The 21,556-nt window shown below is 36.6% G+C and overlaps 2 protein-coding genes across 2 annotated transcripts in view; one reads left to right on the top strand and one right to left on the bottom strand.

Moving 5' to 3' along the window:
* LOC129787647 (cardioacceleratory peptide receptor) overlaps positions 1-10,467 on the top strand; it is a 67,747-nt gene extending 57,280 nt beyond the window's left edge. Inside the window, exons 5-10 of the mRNA XM_055823379.1 lie at positions 1,774-1,971; positions 3,060-3,134; positions 3,207-3,227; positions 4,960-5,124; positions 5,487-5,772; positions 8,386-10,467. Of these exons, the coding sequence (XP_055679354.1) occupies positions 1,774-1,971; positions 3,060-3,134; positions 3,207-3,227; positions 4,960-5,124; positions 5,487-5,772; positions 8,386-8,623 (983 nt within the window). The 3' untranslated portion in view covers positions 8,624-10,467. The remainder of the gene's footprint in view (positions 1-1,773; positions 1,972-3,059; positions 3,135-3,206; positions 3,228-4,959; positions 5,125-5,486; positions 5,773-8,385) is intronic.
* Positions 1-21,556, bottom strand: part of LOC129787507 (C2 domain-containing protein 5) — a 970,947-nt gene that overhangs the window by 278,623 nt on the left and 670,768 nt on the right. The window lies entirely within an intron of this gene.

Here is a 21,556-nt window from a genome sequence, read left to right as displayed (position 1 = left end):
TTAAAATATGATTTCTTTTGAAAATATTTTTTTTTAATAATTTTTTCAAAGATTTTTCTTGAAATTTTGCTTTTTTTAATATTTTCTTTAAAAAATTTTTCGGTTAATTTTTAAATTCTGCTTTAAATGTTGAAAGAAATTTAAAAAAATATATATGTGAGAATGGAGTAGTGTAGACGGATGAGTGAAGGGTAGAAGCGACGAGGAGGAGTACGAATGGAGATGTGAAAGAGTGAGGACGTAGGAGAAACAACCAACTGAACTACCAAAAAAAAGTAAGCCCAAAATCTTTATATTCTTACATATATTTGTTTTCTGAATCCCGGTAAATATTTTCTAAAAGATTTTATTTAATAGTATTGTTTTTTTTTTTTAGAAAATAGTCCTTTAACTTATTTTTTTTTAAAGAGTTGCTATGATTTTTTCCTAAAGCTTTTGCTTTTTTTAATGTTTTAACGTTGTCTTAATTCGTATTTCTCAAAATATTTTATAAAAGAATTTTTTGATTATTTGCTTTAATTTATCTAATAAATATTTTTAAAGTTATTTTTGAGCTTATATTTTTCATTAAAAAAATTTTGATAATCAAAAGTAATTTAACAACTTTAGAAATACATTCTAAAAGTCTTTACTTAAATATTTTTTTTAAGAATTAGTTCTTTAAATTATTTTTAAAAAGCTTTTTAAATCTTTTTCTTAAAACTTTCTTTTTTTTTAATATCTAATTATTTATATTAAAGTAATTCTCTAATTTTTCTACAATATTTTCTACTATTTAGAATATTTGCTTTATTTATTCTAAGAATTTTGTTTGAATATTTTTGAGTTTTAAATTTTTTTTCCATAAATTGTTTTAATCAAAATCTTTTAAGCAACTACTTAATTACAAAAATAGATCTATAAGCTAAGAATCTTGGTTAATTTTTAGATTTTCTTTCTAGTTCCTTGAAGCTTTTAATAAAAAAGTCAGACTAATAATTTAAATTTTAACTTTAATTTTTATATCCATCATGATTTGGTTAAAACAAATCTAAATAAATAAACAGAAAAGTTTTTTCTCTTTTTCTCAATAACTTATTTAACTTTTCAATTAATTTACTGTAATTACACGAGAGCATAAAAAGGACACACCGTATAAAGTTAATGAGCATCCTAAACTATTTTAGCACCACAAATAGTTTGAGTGCCAAAAGCTCCTTGGCGGCGATGCGAAGGAGAGTCTTCCACGGTGACACTGACGAGCCCCTCTTTGGCAGTTTTGCGGCAATTTCGCGAGAGTGTTTTCCATAAGTAGATTACCCTTCTTGAATTAATACCTCACAACGCGGAAGGCAAGGCGTGGGTTGTAGTACGATGAGTGGTGCCAAGTCATAACTCTCTTCGTGGTTTCTTGAGAGCTTCCCTCGCCTTCATGGCCCACATGCGGAACAATTCACACCACCACCCGGTATATTTCCTCACACAATATTGGACAGCTTTCGATCTAAGGGTGGTGAGGGGGTGCCATAAATTGCGAGAGTGCCACGAAAGCTCAATGCCATTGGAATTGGGGTAGTGAAAGTACGTCGGGGTGTCATGAAATTCTTCACACAGACGATTTATTGTCTTCCACTGGAGGAGATAAATTGGTGCCATTCTGGTGGGGGGAGGAATGATGGGCAAATGGGACTAGGGGGTGGGTGGATCATCTCTATCAATGCTCTTGACAACCCCTTGATTGATTTCTCAATCAACACTGTGGCAATTTTTTCTACTCTCTCTTCTTTCCTCCAGATCTCTGCGTGGGGCTCCTCAATGTTCTCACGGACATCATTTGGCGTACAACCATCTCATGGAATGCCGGAAATATCGCCTGCAAAGCCATTAAGTTCCTCCAGGCGAGCGTCACCTACGCCTCTACGTATGTCCTCGTGGCTCTCAGCATTGACAGATACGACGCCATCACCCACCCAATGAACTTCTCAGGATCATGTAAAGTGGCGCTTATTGAATTTTTCAATTATACCTCCCCCTACACCCCTTTACAGCTAATTTCCGCTGCGACCTTTTAGCGTGTGAAAAGTGTCTGCACCTTTCGCCCCCAAGGCGCTAAAAATATATACGCGAGATGGTGATGAAATCAGGGGAAAATTTAACAATGTACTGAATCCTTTACTTTCCCACCCGCCCCACATGATATTGCAACGTGAAACGGAGGAATTTTCCATACGAAATTGGATAATTACCCAAATGAAGAGCTTCTTGATCGAATTTATTCTTAAAATAAATCAACAGGCATGAAATTTAATTTTAAAACAATTTTGAGAGAAATTTCATTTCAAATGAAGAAGCTTTACGAGCTTTTAAATTATATATATTTCTTTATTCTAGCCAAAAATAATTCAATTTAATCAAGCAGAAAATAAAAGCTGCAGTAGATGCAAGAATGTAGATATTGCTCCAAAAGAACTTTCAGAGGCAGACAAATAAAATTCATATTTAAAAAGCTCCCTTTATGAGCACGTGGAGACGCCGCGTTGTTAGATAAATTAAACCGATGCAATGATGTCCTCTCTGTGACAGGCTCTCTGCAGTTTTAGCCAGAAAATACGACCTTCTCCATTGAATTCTTTCTCCTTCAAAGGGATTACGGAGAGCCATACAAAATTGTTGACAAGAAGAAAAAGTCGTGAAAAGCTCCACAAAAGCCTGCGATAAGCTCATGTGCAAAATGTGGAAGGAAATTTCTGGAAGATTATAAAAAGGGACGGGGTGGAAAATAATAATTGAATTTTCTATCTGAGATTTACAACTCTCTTAAGAAAATTGAAAATTTAATTTTAACACTCTGAATTTTTGGGATGAAAAAACTGTTTTATACCTAATTTTCGCACCATCTTCGGGAGCTTTTTGAGTGCAGCGATGTGGAGAATTTTTTTGGCGTTTTGGGGTAAAATTCGGGGACATTTCGGTAGAGTCTCCCGGTGATTGCAAAGCCATCCAATGCGACCACCGCTTTCCCATGGGAAGCAATTAAGTGAAATGTTGGGGCTTTTAAGTGCTTTTTCTCACCCACGCAGGGAAGCGAGCACGAAGACTGGTGGCAGCTGCATGGGGACTGAGCGCCTTCTTCTCCCTCCCGATGCTCTATCTCTGTAAGGAACGCACCAAACTCTAATGTTGCCAAGTATCCTTAATAACAGCTCTCTTCCTCTTTTCTCTTGCAGACGAGGAACGCCCCATTCAAGGTTCGTAGCTCCTTTTTTTCACTCACCACACACCGTTAATGTACGATTTTGGATTTTATTAGCAACTCCCACGGATTAAATGCCCGGGACAATAGGGGAGGGGGTGCATGGTAAAAGAATTCTTGTCCCCATTGGGCGCGTGAGTTATACATTTTGGGGGCACATACACACATAAAATATGTGCAGTGGAAAGATTAATACCATCTAGACGGTATAAATCTTACACTAGATAAGTATTGCGCTACCCATCTATGCTCCCCCGAACCAACCCCTAAAGCTCATTGTGAGCTTTTGTGACTTTTGTGAGGAATTTTTGGCGCGAGATTCCCAACACATAACATTTATTTCTACCCCCAAAAAAAGACACAAAAGGACGCCTCGTGGAGGAATTGTATATTATTATGCTCGAAGATTACGCATAAAGTGAATTACACTGGCTTGTTTTTGATATTAAATCTCTCTCACTCTTTTTTTCCGTCGAGCTTTCCGGATGGATAAATAATCCCACCCCGTTTTTGCTATAGGCCTGGTTGGGAGAGTTTTGGGGATGAATTTTCATCTTCCTCTTGTGTCATACATAAATTTAAAAAGCATCGAAATAAACCTCAATTCGGCAGAAGAGAAAAAAATTCCCAGAGGGTGGTTAAGTAGTAGAATTTGTGGGTTTTTGTACAAATTTGAAAATTTTTTATTGTCTAAACGAGAGCTTTAATTAAGAGAAACTTTAAGCTTTAAGAACAGCTGCTTAATTATAAAACATTAGGCTCTAAAAATGATTTTTTGATAAATTTTATTTTATAGAAAAAGCAGAAAACAATCATTTTTTGTGACATTTTCTTGATGAAAATAAAACAATATTAAGTGAAAGAAAAATAATGATAAAAATAGCTACTGATCCACCCCCTTTGTGGTAAAGCAAACCCACGAGAATGGAAGGAATTCAATTGATTTGCGGAGGAGAGAAATCGTCACAAATAATTCCATTTATGTGGGAAAAAAATCAGAAACACCGACCTACCTCAAGTCAACCATTCCCAATCTGCGAGAAATTCCTTCGTCCCCCTTGTAGGCCTTGAGGGGCTGAATTTGTCATCGGCAGTGGGACGTGACGGTCCTCATGTCTAAGGCGGACCTAAGGGGGCCCTTCTCTGTCCGCCTACATTCGCCACTCACCATTCCAAATTGAACTAATTGTGTTGCCCATGTTCAGTGGACCGGACGCTTCAGTCATCCATCATTTCCTCCCCTCATCTTCCCATTCCTTCCCCGCCCCCCTCCGCCATCCCTCTGGAGTGTCTTTGACTCCTGACCACAGTGAGCATTTCATCCTGGAGGCGACTTTTTGGCCATCATACGTGGTGGGGTGGAAAAAAAAATTCGAGGGCGGAAAGTGATTTATAAGGTGTTTGGGGGTATTTTTTAGCTTCTCCCCCAGCTAGGGATTAGTTTGATGACTTAACAGAGACATACGTGATTTTTTTTACCATGTCTTGAGGAAATGATTGAGGGTCCTTGGGGACTTGTTTGGGAGTTGGGGGAGGCTGTTGCCTCTTTGTGGAATCAACCACAAAGGAAAGAAAAAAAATGAAATATGAATTTTGGCCAGGATTAGGGTCAAAGACATCAAAAGGAGGATTTCCTTGAAAGCTTCCCTGAAAGCTCCTCTCCTTCAGGAGAAAGAAAACTCCCGAGAATGAATCTCAAATGTGGTGTGTGACTCTATTTTTCACAGATCAACCCCAATGCTGGATTGACTTGGGCTCCCAATTTGGCTGGCAGGTTTACATGTCTCTCGTAGCTGCGGTGCTGTTCGTATTTCCCGCCCTCATCATCTCGGCATGTTATGCGATAATTGTGAGGACCATCTGGGCCAAGGGAGCCATCCTGGGTCCAATCGGTGAGTGACCAAGTAAAAAAAGCCCTGACCCGCATTCCTTTGAGCGATTTCTTATAGCAAAAGCACCACAGAAGAGCGTCTTGCGAGTGAAATTGTGGCTCAATGGCGTTTATTTCCATTTAATGGTGTGATTTATGACTCGGACATGTCCATTATATCCTCTTTTGTTCTCCCACCCACCCCTTTCCGCAACACACCCCCAACATTCATCTCCCAAACGACAGCTATTTTACCCATCATTTTTTTTCTCACATACCCCCTCATGTAAAGCTTTTCCAGCATTTCCAGCTTTGATGGCGTGCTATGCATCCCTGATGAGCTTTGAAAATAAAATTGTTTTGTGAGGATGAATTTTCTCGTAGATCGTCGAGGTGGCGTCGATCGAGGAAGTCGTCGCGCCAGTTCGCGCGGCATCATTCCACGTGCCAAAGTGAAGACAGTGAAGATGACCATCGTGATTGTGATAGTGTTCGTGGTGTGCTGGTCACCCTACATTGTCTTCGATCTGCTGCAGGTGTTCGATCAGATTCCCCGCACGCAGACAAATATCGCCATTGCCACGTTCATCCAGAGTCTGGCGCCGCTCAATTCAGCCGCCAATCCACTCATCTATTGCCTCTTCTCCACACAGGTCTGCAGGGCACTCAGGTGAGTTTATTCAATACCTGAATGTTAAAGAAAAATAGATCCTTTGTCTCAAAAATTACTTTGATTTGAAAGCTTTGAAAGCTTTATCTTATGCACAGAATGTTTTATTTTTTTTATTTTTCGTGATTTCTTATTTCAAAATCGCCTAGAAAAGATAATTTTCAACCTAAAAATCTAGAAATTTTACGCAGAAAATTCAAATTTCTTTAACACACTGACGACGGGTAAAATACTTCCCAAAGGTTTTTTACACGACATGTAACAATTAGTCACTGGCGTCCAGAAATGTTACCCGGTGGGACCATGGTGTTCTTATGTTCTTCGCACGTTATCAGAAAATATTTATTTGACACAATATTCAGTTATGTGTAACACAAATTTTTTTAAATATAAAATTATCGCAAAGAAAACACAATTTAGTTTTCAAAAATCTTTGGACATATTTGGCATTTTTTCTCATGCCAACATAACCGCACTTTTATATTCATGTGGAAAAAAGTCAGATTTATGGGATAATTTCAGTGAAAATCTCTCAGACGAGTTTCCTTTTTGCTATTAAACATTATGAAGCATTTTTTTTTATCACAAAAATTAAATTGAGGTTATGTAAGAGGAAAATTTTCTTTTCGTAAAATATATAACTTAATCACCTGATGATAACGTCAACAAGCAGGTTGACTTTTTTATTCTAAAAATTCTGAAAACTTCATAATACATGTATTTAGCTAATATCTACTCTGTGACAGTGTGATTTAAAAAAAATCTAGAATATTCTAAATACTTAGTCTGTTATTTCTATTTCCTTCATAGGATAACAATATCCAGAATTATCATTATCTAGAATATTCTAGATAATTCCTTTTTCTTGTCACAACTAATTTGAAATCTTTAAAATGCTGATTTCAAATCATTTCATAAATTTAATAAATAATAGATTTATTAACACTTGGAGGACCCAACATTTGGCACAACGCGGAGGATCAAATTGGTAATAAGTACCAGCTGATAAAATATGCTCAATAATTAATTGTTAATCAGTTTATTGAACGAAGATCGATAGTTTCACTAATTCTCAATCTCCTTCAAGCATTCCTGCATCTAATTACTAAACATTTAATTGAGAAAATCGTAACTGAAAAAAAATTGCGTAGAATCGATGCAATATTGCCAATTCAAACGACTTTTTTAGCTACAATTTTACATAATTTATTATTGCGCCTAAATAATCACAAACTTTGATTCTTTAAGTAACTTTTTAATCACTTCCGGCAATAAAATTAGTCCAAATTAATGATTTTTACCGAGGAAAAGTCAACAAGAGTACTGTATTTGGGAAATATGGGGAAACATAACCTCAAAACAATGGCTAAAATGTATGGGATTTTGACTGGTAGTTATTACCAATTTGATCCTCCACGTTGGATTCTGACTTTGACCTCAATTATCTTCCAAAAAGAAAGCTTTTCTCGGGATTTTCTTTCTGCTATCTTAAAGTAATTAAAATTCCCTACACATAGATGCTAAATTCATCGAGATAAGTCCAATAGATTTTATTCTGTGACGATTTTAAGGTTCCAATTGGTAGCAATTACCAGTAAAGTCCTCCGAGTGTTAATCATATATGAACACCTTACGAGTCAGCAATCAAAATTGGCTGAAAAAATGTTGGAGAAGTTTTCCTACCGGGTAAATGTCAAACGCAAAAAGAGTGGCAAATTGTTACAGCGTACAGAATTGAGAACTGTCAGTGGACGCCGATGTGCGTCAAGCCGTCCAGGATGTGTTAAAAAATTATTTTTTTGCTATTTTTATGCATAAAATCATTTACAGAAAATTTTCCTATTTTGAATTTATGAATTAAATTATGTAGGTACATATCCTTTAAAAAGCTTCACTATATAGGAAATTTACGTCTCAAAAATTATATATTTTTTCAAATTTAATTTTCATTTAAAATACGAAAATTTCAAAACAGAACTTGAATAAAAAAATTAATTTCTGTTTAAAGAACTGCTCCATATCGATAAAAAAAACATTTTTCGTTGCAAAAACCACCAAAACTTTTCCTTCTTGTGGAAATGATGGAAATACTTCAAACATTCATTAATATTTTGGAGCTTTTTCTTCATAAAATCATTGCCGGATGAAAAATTGCAATCCAATTAGGGATTCTCCTAATTAAAATTCCACGTGAGGAAAATGAGAAACTTTTCGGCAATAAAGCTCTTTGATATTTAATATGGTTTTTGCAGACTGAATGAAAGTAAATTTCCCCATCTTTTCATCATTAGTTGTTGGAAAGTCTTTTCTGGAAATTTAATATGTATATGGAAGCCACAAATGTGGTTTACACTGCTACAAAACTCCCAACAAAGAGTTGAAATAAACCATATTTTGAAGGACTTTCCCTGTGAGAGCTTTAAAAAGTTCTATCTCATTTCCTTTTTTTGTATCTTCTTTATTAAGCTAAGAAATTGTTTACTCATGCAGGAAGTTGCTATATACATACATTTATCGTTAAATAATTTATAGAATTCTTGTTGAGCAAAGAGTGGAAGACAAAAAATAAGAATTATTTAATTTTTTATTATTTGTTTGACACTTTTTTTGCAGACGTCTCCCACCTTTTCGGTGGTTGGCATCGTCGTGGTGCTTCAAGTCACGAGAACAGGCAAATCACGCTCAGACACGGTGTGGCGTAACTGGTGGAGCACGGATGCACAATAGCAGTGACTCCATGCGGACCCTCACGACATCCCTCACAGTGTCTCGGCGCTCGGCGTCCTGCATGCGACCACAGCGCGTCGTGATTGCCGAGCGCCCCAAGACGATCATCATGTCGGAAGTTTAGTATAGAGAAGAAGAACCTCATTCACATTTCTAATATTTAATTTATTTATTTATTGCGACTTTAGCACTAGAACCACCACATACCGTAGAATGGGGGCATTTTGTACATATAGAAAACAAATCCAACTGTAGAGATGAAAAACAAAAAGAATTTTCAGCAAAAGGACCTTTTTCCCCCCGAGGGCCAAAAAAGGGGGAAAGACAATATTTAGAAGAAGAAAAAAAAATGTGGGGACGGAGAGTCCGCAGAGACCTCGAATTTTTAGTATGAAATGAATTTAGGCAATGAGAATATATACATTTCTATACGAAAACAAAAATTTACAAGGAAATTTCAAAGCTATACTGAATGTAGATGTAGGCACATTTTTCCCTGGGAGAGATTTTATTCTTTGTGGATTTAATTGACATGGCAATATTTATATTCCCAATAATTTCATATATGTGAAGAAAAAAGGGGGAAATTGTCTTCCCAGGAATTGAGCTCAAAAAGAAGGGAATAACTTTTCAGCTAAATTTCTCTGTCACTTTGTCTCTCTCCATTTCGTGAAAAATTCTCATCAAAGTCTGTGAAAAGGAACGTTTGATATTGGAATTTATGTATATTGATTCTTTTTCGTATTATAAACTTCTAAACCAGAGATTATTTTCTGAAGCGTCTATGCAAGAAATTGCTTTCCATGTGATATACATTTATTTACATGCTAAAAGGGGAAAGTTGGGAAAGTTATTGATGTTTTAAAATTAAGAATTTGTTTTAAGAAAATCCTTTTTGGTTCTTTTTAGAAAATCTTGACATGTTTCTTTCAATAAAAAAAATTCTCAAAGAAGTCAGAAAAAACTGATTAGAAAAAGTTTCTTTCTGACTGGACCAGCTAGCTGTAAGATAACACTGCCAATCACTTAAACTTAAACATTTTCGGAATTTTTACATTTTTTTTGATTAAAAATTAAATTAATTTATTAATTGTGTTCAAATTAATTGAAATATTAACGCTCAAAAGCGAAATATTCTTTACCGTCACATTGAAAATCAACACTAAGACGGCAGCGGACGCAAATTCAAAAACTTTGCATTATTTTTTTTTTTCAATTAAATCAAAAGAAATTTCCACGTTAAAATTCGATTCAAAATAATATTCAAAAAATTGTTTTTTTTTTTGCATAAAGAAAACTCAACAATCTCACCCTTCTCTACCCTATTGAAAAATCATCCTTCCAGGAAGAGAAATTGACAATTTTCAGGGAAGAATGTATTTCAATTTTAAAAGAAAGAAAATGATCTCTGTTCCCCAAATTTTTCTCATCTTACAAACGTTCATTCAGAGAGTATTATGTATTTTCCATTTATATTTAATTTCTCTTTAGAAAATGGGAATGTGAGAAAAAAGTCGTGAAAACTTAATGTAATTTTGTATTAATGTCCTTTTTCTATTCCTTAGGAGACCTTTTTGATAGTGTGACACTGTGCCAAAAAAAGAAAGTATTTTGTTAGTGTTAGGAGGGTCCCCATGGGAAGATTTTTTGGGAAGGAATCCAATTAGGTAAGGGTAGAGAGTTGATAAGGAGCGTGAGCTTTTGTGTGGGGGTCGGAGGTGCGAAAATTAGACTGAATGTTAAAGGAATTGTTTCATCACAAATGCGGGGTGGTTTGGGTACGCGTTTGAAATTAGCGACGATGTGGCTGAAAAAGCTCCACCAACGCTTTTCTTTCGTCGTGGTACAACACCCCTCACACGCAGAAAAAAAGCTCACGCATGGAAAGCCCCAGAGGAGCGTTTATTATTTGAAGTGTGAACATGAATGTATTATAAGTGAATGTGAATATACCCAAAATACAGTAAACACGTTATTATTATTATTGCCACGAAAGGAGCTTTTTTGTGTGAAGCACACCCCCTACGCACGTCAAGGGGGATGAAATTCATGCAAATCAGCGATTCCAGCTGTTGCCCCGCACGCTTTGGAACTTCCCTTGTTAAATTCATACCCCCTGCGCCCTTTAAACATGAACTGTTCAGGTGAGTCACAGTGTCTTCCTCATCTCATGACACAATCTCAATGATACAGAGAACTTTCGCACATACACATGCCAAATTACAGCAGATGCGAAAAGCTCGCTGTACCAACAAAACTCTTCCCTCCAACAACAACCTCCGGCATTTTCGAAGGGAAAAAATATATATTCTGCGGGAAAGCACATTGAGGCGAAAGTAAATAAAACTGAGCTGTGAGCACATGGGGTGACGATAAATGAATTGGAAGCGAGTGGAAAAAGAAGAACCCACATAGGATTCGATTGAGGAAGGAAAGGGATTTCTCGAAAATGTTTGAATGTCATCTTCACACCCATCGCACAGCTATATATAGAATTTTTCCCACAGAAAGCAATTGAAAATGTGCGAAATGAGGAAGAAATTGCACTGAGAGAAAGAAAAAGTGAAACGGTGAAGAATATTACCTGATTGTGTTTAATTTTTTTTTATTAAGAAAAATTTTTTTTCTTTTACTTTTAAAAAATCAAAGAAAATCGCTATTTGAATGATTTAAAATGTCAAAAATGCAGAATTTATTGCAGTCCAAAGAAGATTAAAAATTTAATTAATAAAAACCTTTGAACATAAATTTTTATTTCAGATTCAGATAGGGAAAAGCAAGAGGTATTTATCTGAATGAAATTATTCGGATCTTCGGAAATATTCGCGATTATTCAATAATGGGTGGTATTCTAGGATAGAGACACCTTTCAAGATCAAGATAAAAATCAAAATAAAGACCAAGACTGTCGGTATTCTACTTTACGACGAATTATCCAGGAAAGTAAAATCAAAATTTGCGTTATCCTACTTGTCAGTTTCTTGGTTTCAGCTTCGCGCCAAGAAAACTTTAGCGATGTCTCTTTCTAACGCATTAATTTTTTCTATTGCGCTTTCTCGTTCGCTCTCGGATGACAATTGAACGAAATTTAAACACTTCATGGGAATTTCTTCCCTATTGCCATTACATCCAGGAGCCCTGATTGTATAATCTCGGCTATTATTCCCAGGCATTATTGCTCCGGGAATGGAATGAATATTGTCGGAGAGGTGCTTTCTGCCTCCAGATTATGATAATTTGGTGGTAACTGTACCCCCAAATGATAAGTATGCTACTGCAAAATTTTGAATTTTTCTTAGGAATCGTGGTCACTTCTTCTTGCTATTGATGGAGTGACCTCCGGATTAAGGATCTCATCCCAGGATTGTCATATCCTGGACAATCCTGGGATTCTGGTGCAAAAATGTTTGTTTTTCGCCGGAATTGTGGTCACTTCTCATTGGTAATGATAAAGTGACCTCCGGACGTAGACGTTTCTCCGGATGTAGAAATCACTCCAGAAACGAAAAAATAAACATTTATTTTGACTAGAAAAAAGCTCCACGGAAAATGAGCGACAAGTCTACAAAAAAGTTTTCAAACATTTTTTATAGGGATAAAAATGTCAAATGGCGTCGAAATATTTGAATTTTTTGGCAATTTTTATTTGCACTTTTCGATGTGATCCTAGTGGATTTTGGGGAGGTTCTCTCGCGATTCTTCAATGTTTTTTGATCCTCTACAAGATGGAATGGGTTAAAATTGTTCTGCGATAGAGGATCATCTTTCATATAAATGGGCATCAATTCCTTTAGTCCGAAACGTGGTAAATTCAAACTTTTTAGTCTTATTTAAATTTCAACCTTTAAAAGACAGACTCTTCAGTTTCAAAAAGCTTTTAAAAGATATTAAATTAAATCCTAAAAAGGAGTAAAATTGAAGCCTAAAAAGTAGTAAATTCAAGCCGAAAAGGATTATTTTTTTTTTAATTTTCATTCGATTTCATATTATGTATTAGTCGGCTTTTAACAAGGGATATTTATTGGGGAATTAAAATATTCAGATCTTTGTAAATATTCGAATGATTCACCATAACCACTAAAATATTCGTCAGATAAACACCCCTTGGGGAAAACCAGGGGTGTCATAGGTCAGGGAAAAATCTAAGAAGTACTTTTTGATCTAGAAAATGAAAGTTTTAGAGGATTTATTACAGAAAAAAAAATTCTTCTAAATTATAGTTAAAATTTGATTATTATCTTGCAGTTAGGAGGCAGTTGGGTCCTTCGAACGATCCTAGAACCTAGTTCTAAAAATAATTTACTATAATTATTGTAATTTTTTTTTCTGATTTTGTTTGTTTTATCCCTTTTATCCAAATATTACCATCAGTTTGACCAAATTTTCCAACAATTTTACCAAACTTGCCTACACTTTTACTTTTATTACCTACACTTCTGCCAAAATTACCTACAATTTTACCAAATCTACTATTTTATGTATTAATTTTGACACACTGTACCCAATATACCCTATTGAAATTAAGGGCATAGAACAAATTATTAAATAACTTAATAAATTCTCTCTCAGTGTTATCTTTCTTGGAACTTCAAGCCCGGATGGGCAATCGATAAATTCTTCCAAATGTGTTTTGAAGATTCTTTCTCGGTGTGGCGAGCACAATGGAAGGTTGGGAATTGTTGCAACTCTCTGCAAAAATTCAACGATCCTAAAAATAATTGTGGACAGTGGGAAAATGGGACACCAATTGTGAAAATACCATTTCACTAGATACACACGTCCCTTCCTTCACTCAATTGAGCCACTTCTCACCCACCCAAGAAGCAAGAAAAAACCCCATTTGTAGCTCAATAAGCTCTCTCTCTTTCAGTCCCCCAAAGCTCCATTCTTCGAACCAGAAGCAAAGGCGTCGGGATTGGGGGGTGGATGGGGTGGCAAAAGGAGGAAGAACAAGGAGAGTGCCGAGATATCGAGTTGAAGTAATTGTTGGTGTCTTCAATTTCCACTCTGGCCACTTTGCAATATGACACGAACGAGCTGCAAAATCCATCACAGTGTCATTTACGCTGACATTCGAGTGCAGCATGAACATCTTCCCGTTTGTGGGTGGATTTGTGGGCAATAAAGTCCGCACACATTTGGGTGGGAAATCCAGTGAGTCGCCTGGTTGCACGCGCTCCATAAGGGATGATTTATCGTCATCTCTGGTCGATTTTTCTTTCCTCCCACCCGCGAGGGGATAAGATGCGACAGATGGTGGATTTAACTGCACACTGGAAAAGACACTCTGCTTTGCTAATTGATGTGCACTTTTCATTTTTCTTGCTGCATTTGATTTATCGTGGGGAATCACTCTGAAAAATGAGAAATATCCCGGTTAATTTTCTTTTCTGAAATCTCCCCGAGAAGTCATTGTGTTTGAAAAATTGCATGAAAATGCACTGAATGCACATTTGTCAGCTAAATGCAAAAGAAAATTTTTCATTTGACTTCTTAGGGTGTGGATTTGGGGCAGAAAAAATGTGATTTGAAGTCGAGAAAACGTTATAAATTCTAAGTTATATTGTTGGGTTGAAATTAGTGCAATATTAGACGAAAGCTTGATATAAAAATGATCACAGTTTTCTTCAAAATTATTTTAAATCCATTTTCGTTAGTGTTGATATTTTTGCGTCGAAATCAGCACAACATCAGACATATTTCCTGGCAATAAAATCACATTTTTGTCCGGAAAACTGTCTTAGTAAACAAAGCTCAACAAAGCTTTAAAAATAACCCCTAAAGTCAACCCCTATCCACCCTCTATGGTGGACACATTGAGTACAAAAGATATAAGAGAAAAGTTTTCATTGCATTTCTGCCCACAAGAAAAATCCCCGAAGGATTTCCTGTTTTGCGCGTGTGTGAGTAAATTTCCGCCTGTGTGGGCTTTAGTGAGGTAATAATTATCGAGCATGGCACTTTATTTAGTTAATCCAGCTGATGGCAAAGCGAAAAGGGAATTACAATGTGAAGCCCACAAGCCTCTGGCATTATCCTCCAGGGGCCCTTTCACAAATGGCATGAAGTACTTGAGGGGGAGCCCCCCCCTCATCCCCCTGAATGCGTGCACCCCTTTTTGGGGAATCATACATAAAGTAATTAAATTGAGCATCATACTAATCGACTTGCAATTTCTTCCCTTTTGTTCTTTTTCCAGCCCCCAAAATCATCTTATATTAAATCGTGATTTATCGCCGTACTTCCGGAAGATTGGGAAGATTACGGAATTAATTGTTTCTCTTCCGCATGAATTTCACTCCAATTGGAATGAAACTGTCGGTCTGTGTTTGTTGTTTTCCCACGCCAAACTTCTTCGAGCTTCTTTTTCCCTCATTCTGCTATGTAGAAACCACCCTCTGTGGGCGGGAGGACATTTGTGCTTCTGTCGCGCAGAATGCAGTGCAGTGAGTGAATTTGTGTGAGACACGAAACACGAGCGCACAGAAGATGCCCACTCGAGTGTTAAGGAATTAAGAAACCATTCCGCATCCCAGCGTGCAACGAAGTGGAAGAGGAAATGCATGAATGTGGAGAATGTTTCACCGAGGAGTATTCAACAGGACAATAAATCCATTTATTGAAGCATGAAGTCACCATCAAAGTCCATTTGTTCGCTGTACATTTTTATTTAACCACAAATTGTCCCTCCTCGAGGACACACCGAGGGTTCGTGGACTTGAATACCATTCCCTTCGAGCAGTCAATAAAAATTATGGGAATTTTATTGTGAGTGTCGACGGATTCGGGAGAGTTTATTGTACAATCATTCTCAAGAATTTTTCACCCAAAACTTCTCCTTCGCATTTCCCAAGGAAATTACATCCAAATTGGAAGGGTTTTATTGTTTCTCCACCCTTGAATTATGCTTCACATTTGGCAGTTGGGATTTTGAATCTCTATGGGGCTTTTGCACCCTCATGTGAAAGCTTTCAGAAGCTTTTAGGGGTGTACTTGCGCTTTGAAGAGTGGAGAACTTTACTGTGTTAGAAACTTGCGCAGAAGAACTTTCAGCGTTGAAAGCTGCGCAGTTGATCGTTAGAAATATAATTTTAATTTGATAAACTGTTAAAAGCTTTTGCACCCCCTTGAGGGAGCTTTCGGAAAAAGTTGGGGTTGAATTTTCTCTATCACGGATGTTTGAATATTGCAGTAATTCTCCAAGAGAGATGCTTTTATGATAAAACTTTGTCAGAGTCTGCGCTACTACAAGTTGTATCCTCACTACTGATTTTGCTACATGTAGTAGAACAGCATGAGATTTTCCGTAATAATAATTTTCAACCCCTAACACGTTAATTTTAATTCTTTACATCTTTGTCATGCGTAAAATCTGTTCTTAATCAATGCTTAAGAAATTAAATTTTTTTTTTTTCATAATGATATTTTTTTCATTTAAAAAACATTAAATTATAATTATAATACGCCACCAAAAAATTCCTCGGTTCAATCTTACTCAATGAATACAGAAATCTCTTCCAATATGTTCCCTCCCGCAGTTAAATATCCTTCATCATTTTGAAGCTTTCAATCGATTTACGTTGAAAAGCTCTCTGAAAAAGTTCTCTTCGCAAAAAAGGGGCAAAGCAGGCTTATCTGGAAAATAATACAATTTCTCATTAAAAATTAGTGCAATTAGCGCTAGTAATTACTTTCGCAATCTTACGCTGTTATCAACATCAAAAAACGAGAATGCAATTACGTGAATTGAATGAGAAAATTTTCTCTTTTTGCACAAACAGAAACTTTGATAAGAGGTTGGTACTTTTGCGCATTTTTTCCTCACGGAAAAATTCCTTCAGAAATATACTTCCACATCACCTTTCTGCGGGTACGGGGAAAACTTAATAAAATTGAGAAGGAGACGAGAAGAAAAATCCACATGTATTTTTGGGATCTATGAGTGTGTCGAACTTTTCCATTGACGTGGGTGGGAATTACATTTATTTCTGGGGTGTTGATTTAAGAAATTACACGGCAACTTTATCAAAGTCAGCACGCTCCCGTGCTCCCCACGAATTTGGCTTCGGTTCACCAGGTTTGGTCGCGTGAATTGGATAATGATCAATTTTGGGGGGTCAATCTGCTAATCTGGCGCCCCTCTCGCTGGGAAAACCATCCGTGGGATTAATGTTAATTTTTCCATCCCCCTGATCCCCAAAAACGGATGTACCCTCGAGGGGGACTTCCACCTTAATTGAAGTTAAAGTTTTGATTACGCCAATATCTCACGAATGAGCTGAAAGCTTCCCCCTCTCCATCCTCAAAGCACTGCAGCAGTGAGGGGTCGCCCTGCCATCACCACCCCCTGGAAAAGCTTCATCGCACCATGTTCACAGGTCAAAGTTTTCTCAGCCACCCCCGCGTGTACCTTCTCATATTTGGCACACACACCGAAAAGCTATACAATATGGTAAAGAGGTTGTTCTCGTGCTGGGCAAAAAGGGGAATCACCTCCAAGCTCCACCACACAATATAATCTACTTGCTCCCAAAATTTTTATTACTCTTAAAAGGTCGTTTAGCGAGATGATCCGCTTTATCCCCTTCTGCTAAATGCGGTGATTCACTCCGCAGACTCCTCGCTCTCCGGTGCTGGCCGAAAAAGGCGATATACCCAGAGAGAGGGCAATATGTTGATGATTTTATCCTTTTCCTTTCCTTCTTCACATTCCCCACACACAAACCACCCCGCACCGACCTCACCCCCTCCAAAACATGGGTGAGCTTTTTTCTCAACCACACAGAACTTAATTATAAAATGAGAAAATATGAACATTCGTATGGAGCTTTTTTTCTCTTCTAGCACTCATTTCTACTCCATGCCATGAGAGAGTGCTTCTGCAAATATTCGCAAATTGGCTCCGTGTGTCGGACAGGAGGTCAATTTGGTAAACAAAAATAGATGTCAAGAGAATTTGGGGTGAAGGCAAAAGGGTTTGGGTGGGAAAATCCATTAAAATTGAGTATGCAAAATAAATAGGATTTGTAAATACTCCAAGGGAAAATTGGAAGTATCAACAGATATTAAAAAAAAACACAAAAAAACAACAAAATGAAATTGAAACAGACAAGATTGATATTCGAATGACAGCTTTTAGAATGAAAATTGAAATGGAACAATCTATTTGAATAAGTTACAATTTTTTTTACACATATTTGCTCAAAAATGTTCGATCTGAAAAAGCTTCAATACAGTAAGGATTGCCTAAAAATTGATTTTAGGGGTGTTGATGATGTTCTTCTGAAGAAAATTAACAAAATTTTAGGGTCAGATTGTAATAAAATGTAAGCCAGAAGAAAGAGAAAGAAATTGAGAATATTAAAATTGAGAAAGATTCTATTTATCATAATCTGAACAGCTAAAGCTTTAAATGTACTTAATCCATACCGAAAAAATAGTTAATTCAAACCGAAAAAAGTACTTAATTTCAGCTAAAAAAGCACTAAATTTAAGCCGAACAAAAGAAATTCGTTTAGTAGTTCATAAAAAGGCTCAGATTCATAAGAAAGAGTCAAAAAAGTTCTCAATTCAAACAGAAAAATTAATTAATTCTAGTCGAAAAAAGTTCAATTTTAAATATTAAAAAGACTCAGATTGGGAAAAAGTCTAAAAAGTTCTAAATTCTATCCGAAAAATTACTAAATTCAAGTCGAAAAAAGTTATTCGTTTTTTAGCAAGAAATGTTTACCACAAAGAAAATATTTGGTTCTTCTGAAATAATCAGATTATTCACCACAAAATTAAGACATTTGGCAGCTAAACACGTCTCTTACGTAAATCGGTCAAGCGGTTTAACCTTGACAAGAAATTCAAAAGCTAGAAACGATAGAAACGTTCAAACAACAGATTTTCATAAAAATTGATTTATTTTACAAAGGTAAAATAAACTAAAATAAACATTTTTTTCGGTGTTTTAGGAAAATTCCTTCCGATTGCGTCAGCCAAAGGGACGGTAGGTCAACCCAAACACATCCTTTCAATTTTAGGGCCAAAGCTTTCGACGCTTCTGTGCGTCTTCCTCAGTGGTCAATTGTGTCTTTGTTTGGGAATCGTCAATCGTCTGATATTGGTGATCATGTGGTTTTTTATGCAGGAGAATTCTCTTTTTTCAACAATTTTCTTTCACTTATCTATAACTGACTTTTCTTTGCAACTATCTGAGGCATAACTCTTAGAAGTTCTTGTTCTTTCTTTCACTTATCTATAACTGACTTTTCTTTGCAACTATCTGAGGCATAACTCTTAGACCATAACCACATGATCACCAATATCAGACGATTGACGATTCCCAAACAAAGACACAATTGACCACTGAGGAAGACGCACAGAAGCGTCGAAAGCTTTGGCCCTAAAATTGAAAGGATGTGTTTGGGTTGACCTACCGTCCCTTTGGCTGACGCAATCGGAAGGAATTTTCCTAAAACACCGAAAACTTAAAACATCCCGTCAGTTTCCACTGGAGTAAAATAAACATTCTAAGAATACAAAAAATAAATTATTTCATTGCTTTAGTATTTTTGGCAAGAATCTGTACAAATCGTATATAGAAATTTTTGGCAGGAAAGATATTAATGGAATGCATGAGACAGAAATCGTATTGAGGATTTTCATGCTGAAATTTTTGGCATACCTGCATTACAGAATTTATGTTAGATTTTGGAAAAAAGTTCCACTATCAATCAAGCTCAGCTTTTCTTTCGAGAATTGCAACAATTCTTTCGAATTCTTATAGTTCTTTGTTTTCTTTGTTCAAACGAAGAAAAGCTTCTTGTTTTTTGCAAGCTACATATCTATGTATTGAAAAGTTCTATCATCTCATTGCATGAGTTCTCGTAATTATTTCCCAAAATTTTTATTAAATTATCCATCTGCAATAAAAACTTAATTCTTTCAGCATTTCCACGCGTAATTAAAGTGCATTAAACATGAGTACATCTCCCTTTTTGACAAAGTTAATGATTATTAATAAAAAAAAAACACCTGTTAAAATGATGAGTGCTGCAAAACTATATGCTCAATTTCATTCCATTTCAAATGTACAAAATTCAATTTTAATCGGGAAGTGCATTTTTGCAAAAATGTGCGGCACACACAAAAGATCTCTCTGCCGGTAAATTAAAACACATCAAAATAAACTCGCTGGGTTAATGAAAATGTTTTTCCCCGTACGGTTGGTGGATTTTTTTGCGGATGAGTAAATCAACAGCACAGGGAGTTAAATTGAAGATAAATTAACATTTTTTCTCCTCGAATGCTCCCACGGTTGTGCCAAAGGGGGGGGGGGTGGGTGATGGCACACAAAGCAAACTCACCTACTACATCCCTTGTGCAGGCCCCCACCGAAAGGTTCGTCTGCCTACGAGTAGCTTTAAACTAACTGCAAACTCGAAGAAATTTATGGGATTACTTCCCACGAATGGCTGGATGAAATAAACAGGGAACGTCGGGAATGAACGTAGCCCTCCCACATCTCCCCTTAGGGGATGGTGGATGGTCAGGATGGAAAAAAAAATTCAGCAATTTCAATCGGGATGCTAACATAAATAAAACCACGTTCAGCTCTATCCTTGCGGCCGGAGCTTTCCTGTGTGGGGTGAGTTTTGGGAAATTGGATTGGTTTGTTTTAGAGATGGAGAGGTGGATAGTTGATGGTCGAACCATGGGGGTTTCTTGCGTGTAAAGGAGGTGGTTGTGAGGGAGAAGCCTATTGCATGACAATTCACCTGGTGGTAGCCACTAAACCACTGTACTTAATTGATATTTGCTGTTGCGTGTTATCTCGGAGCTTTCCATACGATAAATCGCACTCTCTGCCTTCTCTGTATCATCCATCTCAAATCGGATGTTTTAGGCGAATGTCCATCGTGTGGTTCTGTCAATATTCACCCTCTCTAATTGCACTCTAACCATCCAACCCCTAAGCTGAATCACCTGTCCGATTCGATGGAGCATACCGTAGCAAAACGGTAAGAGGGATGCAGACAGCTCCATATATGTGGTATTAGGTGAAAAGCTCCCAAAGACCATGGAAATTTCGGGAGATTAGGCATCAAATGAAAACGATTTTGATGTGTCCATTGACAATGATTATCTTTGTCCATAATAATTATACTATAAAGGCACAAGAGAAGATAATGCAGCACTGTTGTTAAAAAAAATCGATTTTCCTTAAAAATAAAATTCTAGCTTTTTTTTGAAAGCTCACAAAATCACCTTTTTACTTTTAAAAATACCGATCGAATCATTTGATTAAAAAATCCCTTTAACAGTGCGCGTCGATACTGTTGGGGATTTCCTTTTGTTCTCAAATTCTGTTGTGTATATGGAGCGGAGGGAATTCAGTTGGAGGGATTCATTGCAACGAAATAAAGCGTGAAATTTGGGGTTTGATGGGCGGAAATGGGAAACGACCAATGAGTGAGGCCATCGCATGAGGAAACTTCACGTTCAGAAGCCAAAGTTTGCAACTTTAATTAAATTTTATTAAAACAACTCCATCACACGTTGAAAGTCCATCGGCCGTGATTTTAAAGTGATTACACTCCTGTTCCATCATCCATTCATGCGTCTATCCATGTGCCACAAAATTGAATTTTCTCCATCCACTCCCGCAGAATACACTGCGTACTGTGTGGAAGACCTGCTCGGGTGTAGTAGCTCCCAGGGATGGAGGTGAATGATTAAATTTTCCCAAAAGCTCACAAATTCAAAGATGAAAGCTCATCGTTTCTCGCATGAAATCTCATTTCTTCTCATTGCACCTCTCACATTTGTTTTTCCTTCTTTATTTACTTTTAGTGTGCAAAAAAAATATGAACTTGTTGTTTTCCTTCTTGTTGAATGAGAGATGAGGAGCAAAAATCCACCAAGAGCTTTCGAATGGAAAAGCTCAGAGAAGTTTCAATTGTTATTTCCCAATAATCGAATTCCAAGCACTTTTGGGTAAGTTTCCCCTCAAAGTGCAAAACTTTTCACCATTTCACAATTGTCTTGCAATTGAGCGAATGCTTGAGGA

This window comes from Lutzomyia longipalpis, chromosome 1 (genome assembly GCF_024334085.1).
Source record: "Lutzomyia longipalpis isolate SR_M1_2022 chromosome 1, ASM2433408v1".
In the NCBI taxonomy this organism is placed as follows: Eukaryota; Metazoa; Arthropoda; class Insecta; order Diptera; family Psychodidae; genus Lutzomyia; species Lutzomyia longipalpis.
This window is presented reverse-complemented; position numbering and strand designations above follow the sequence as displayed.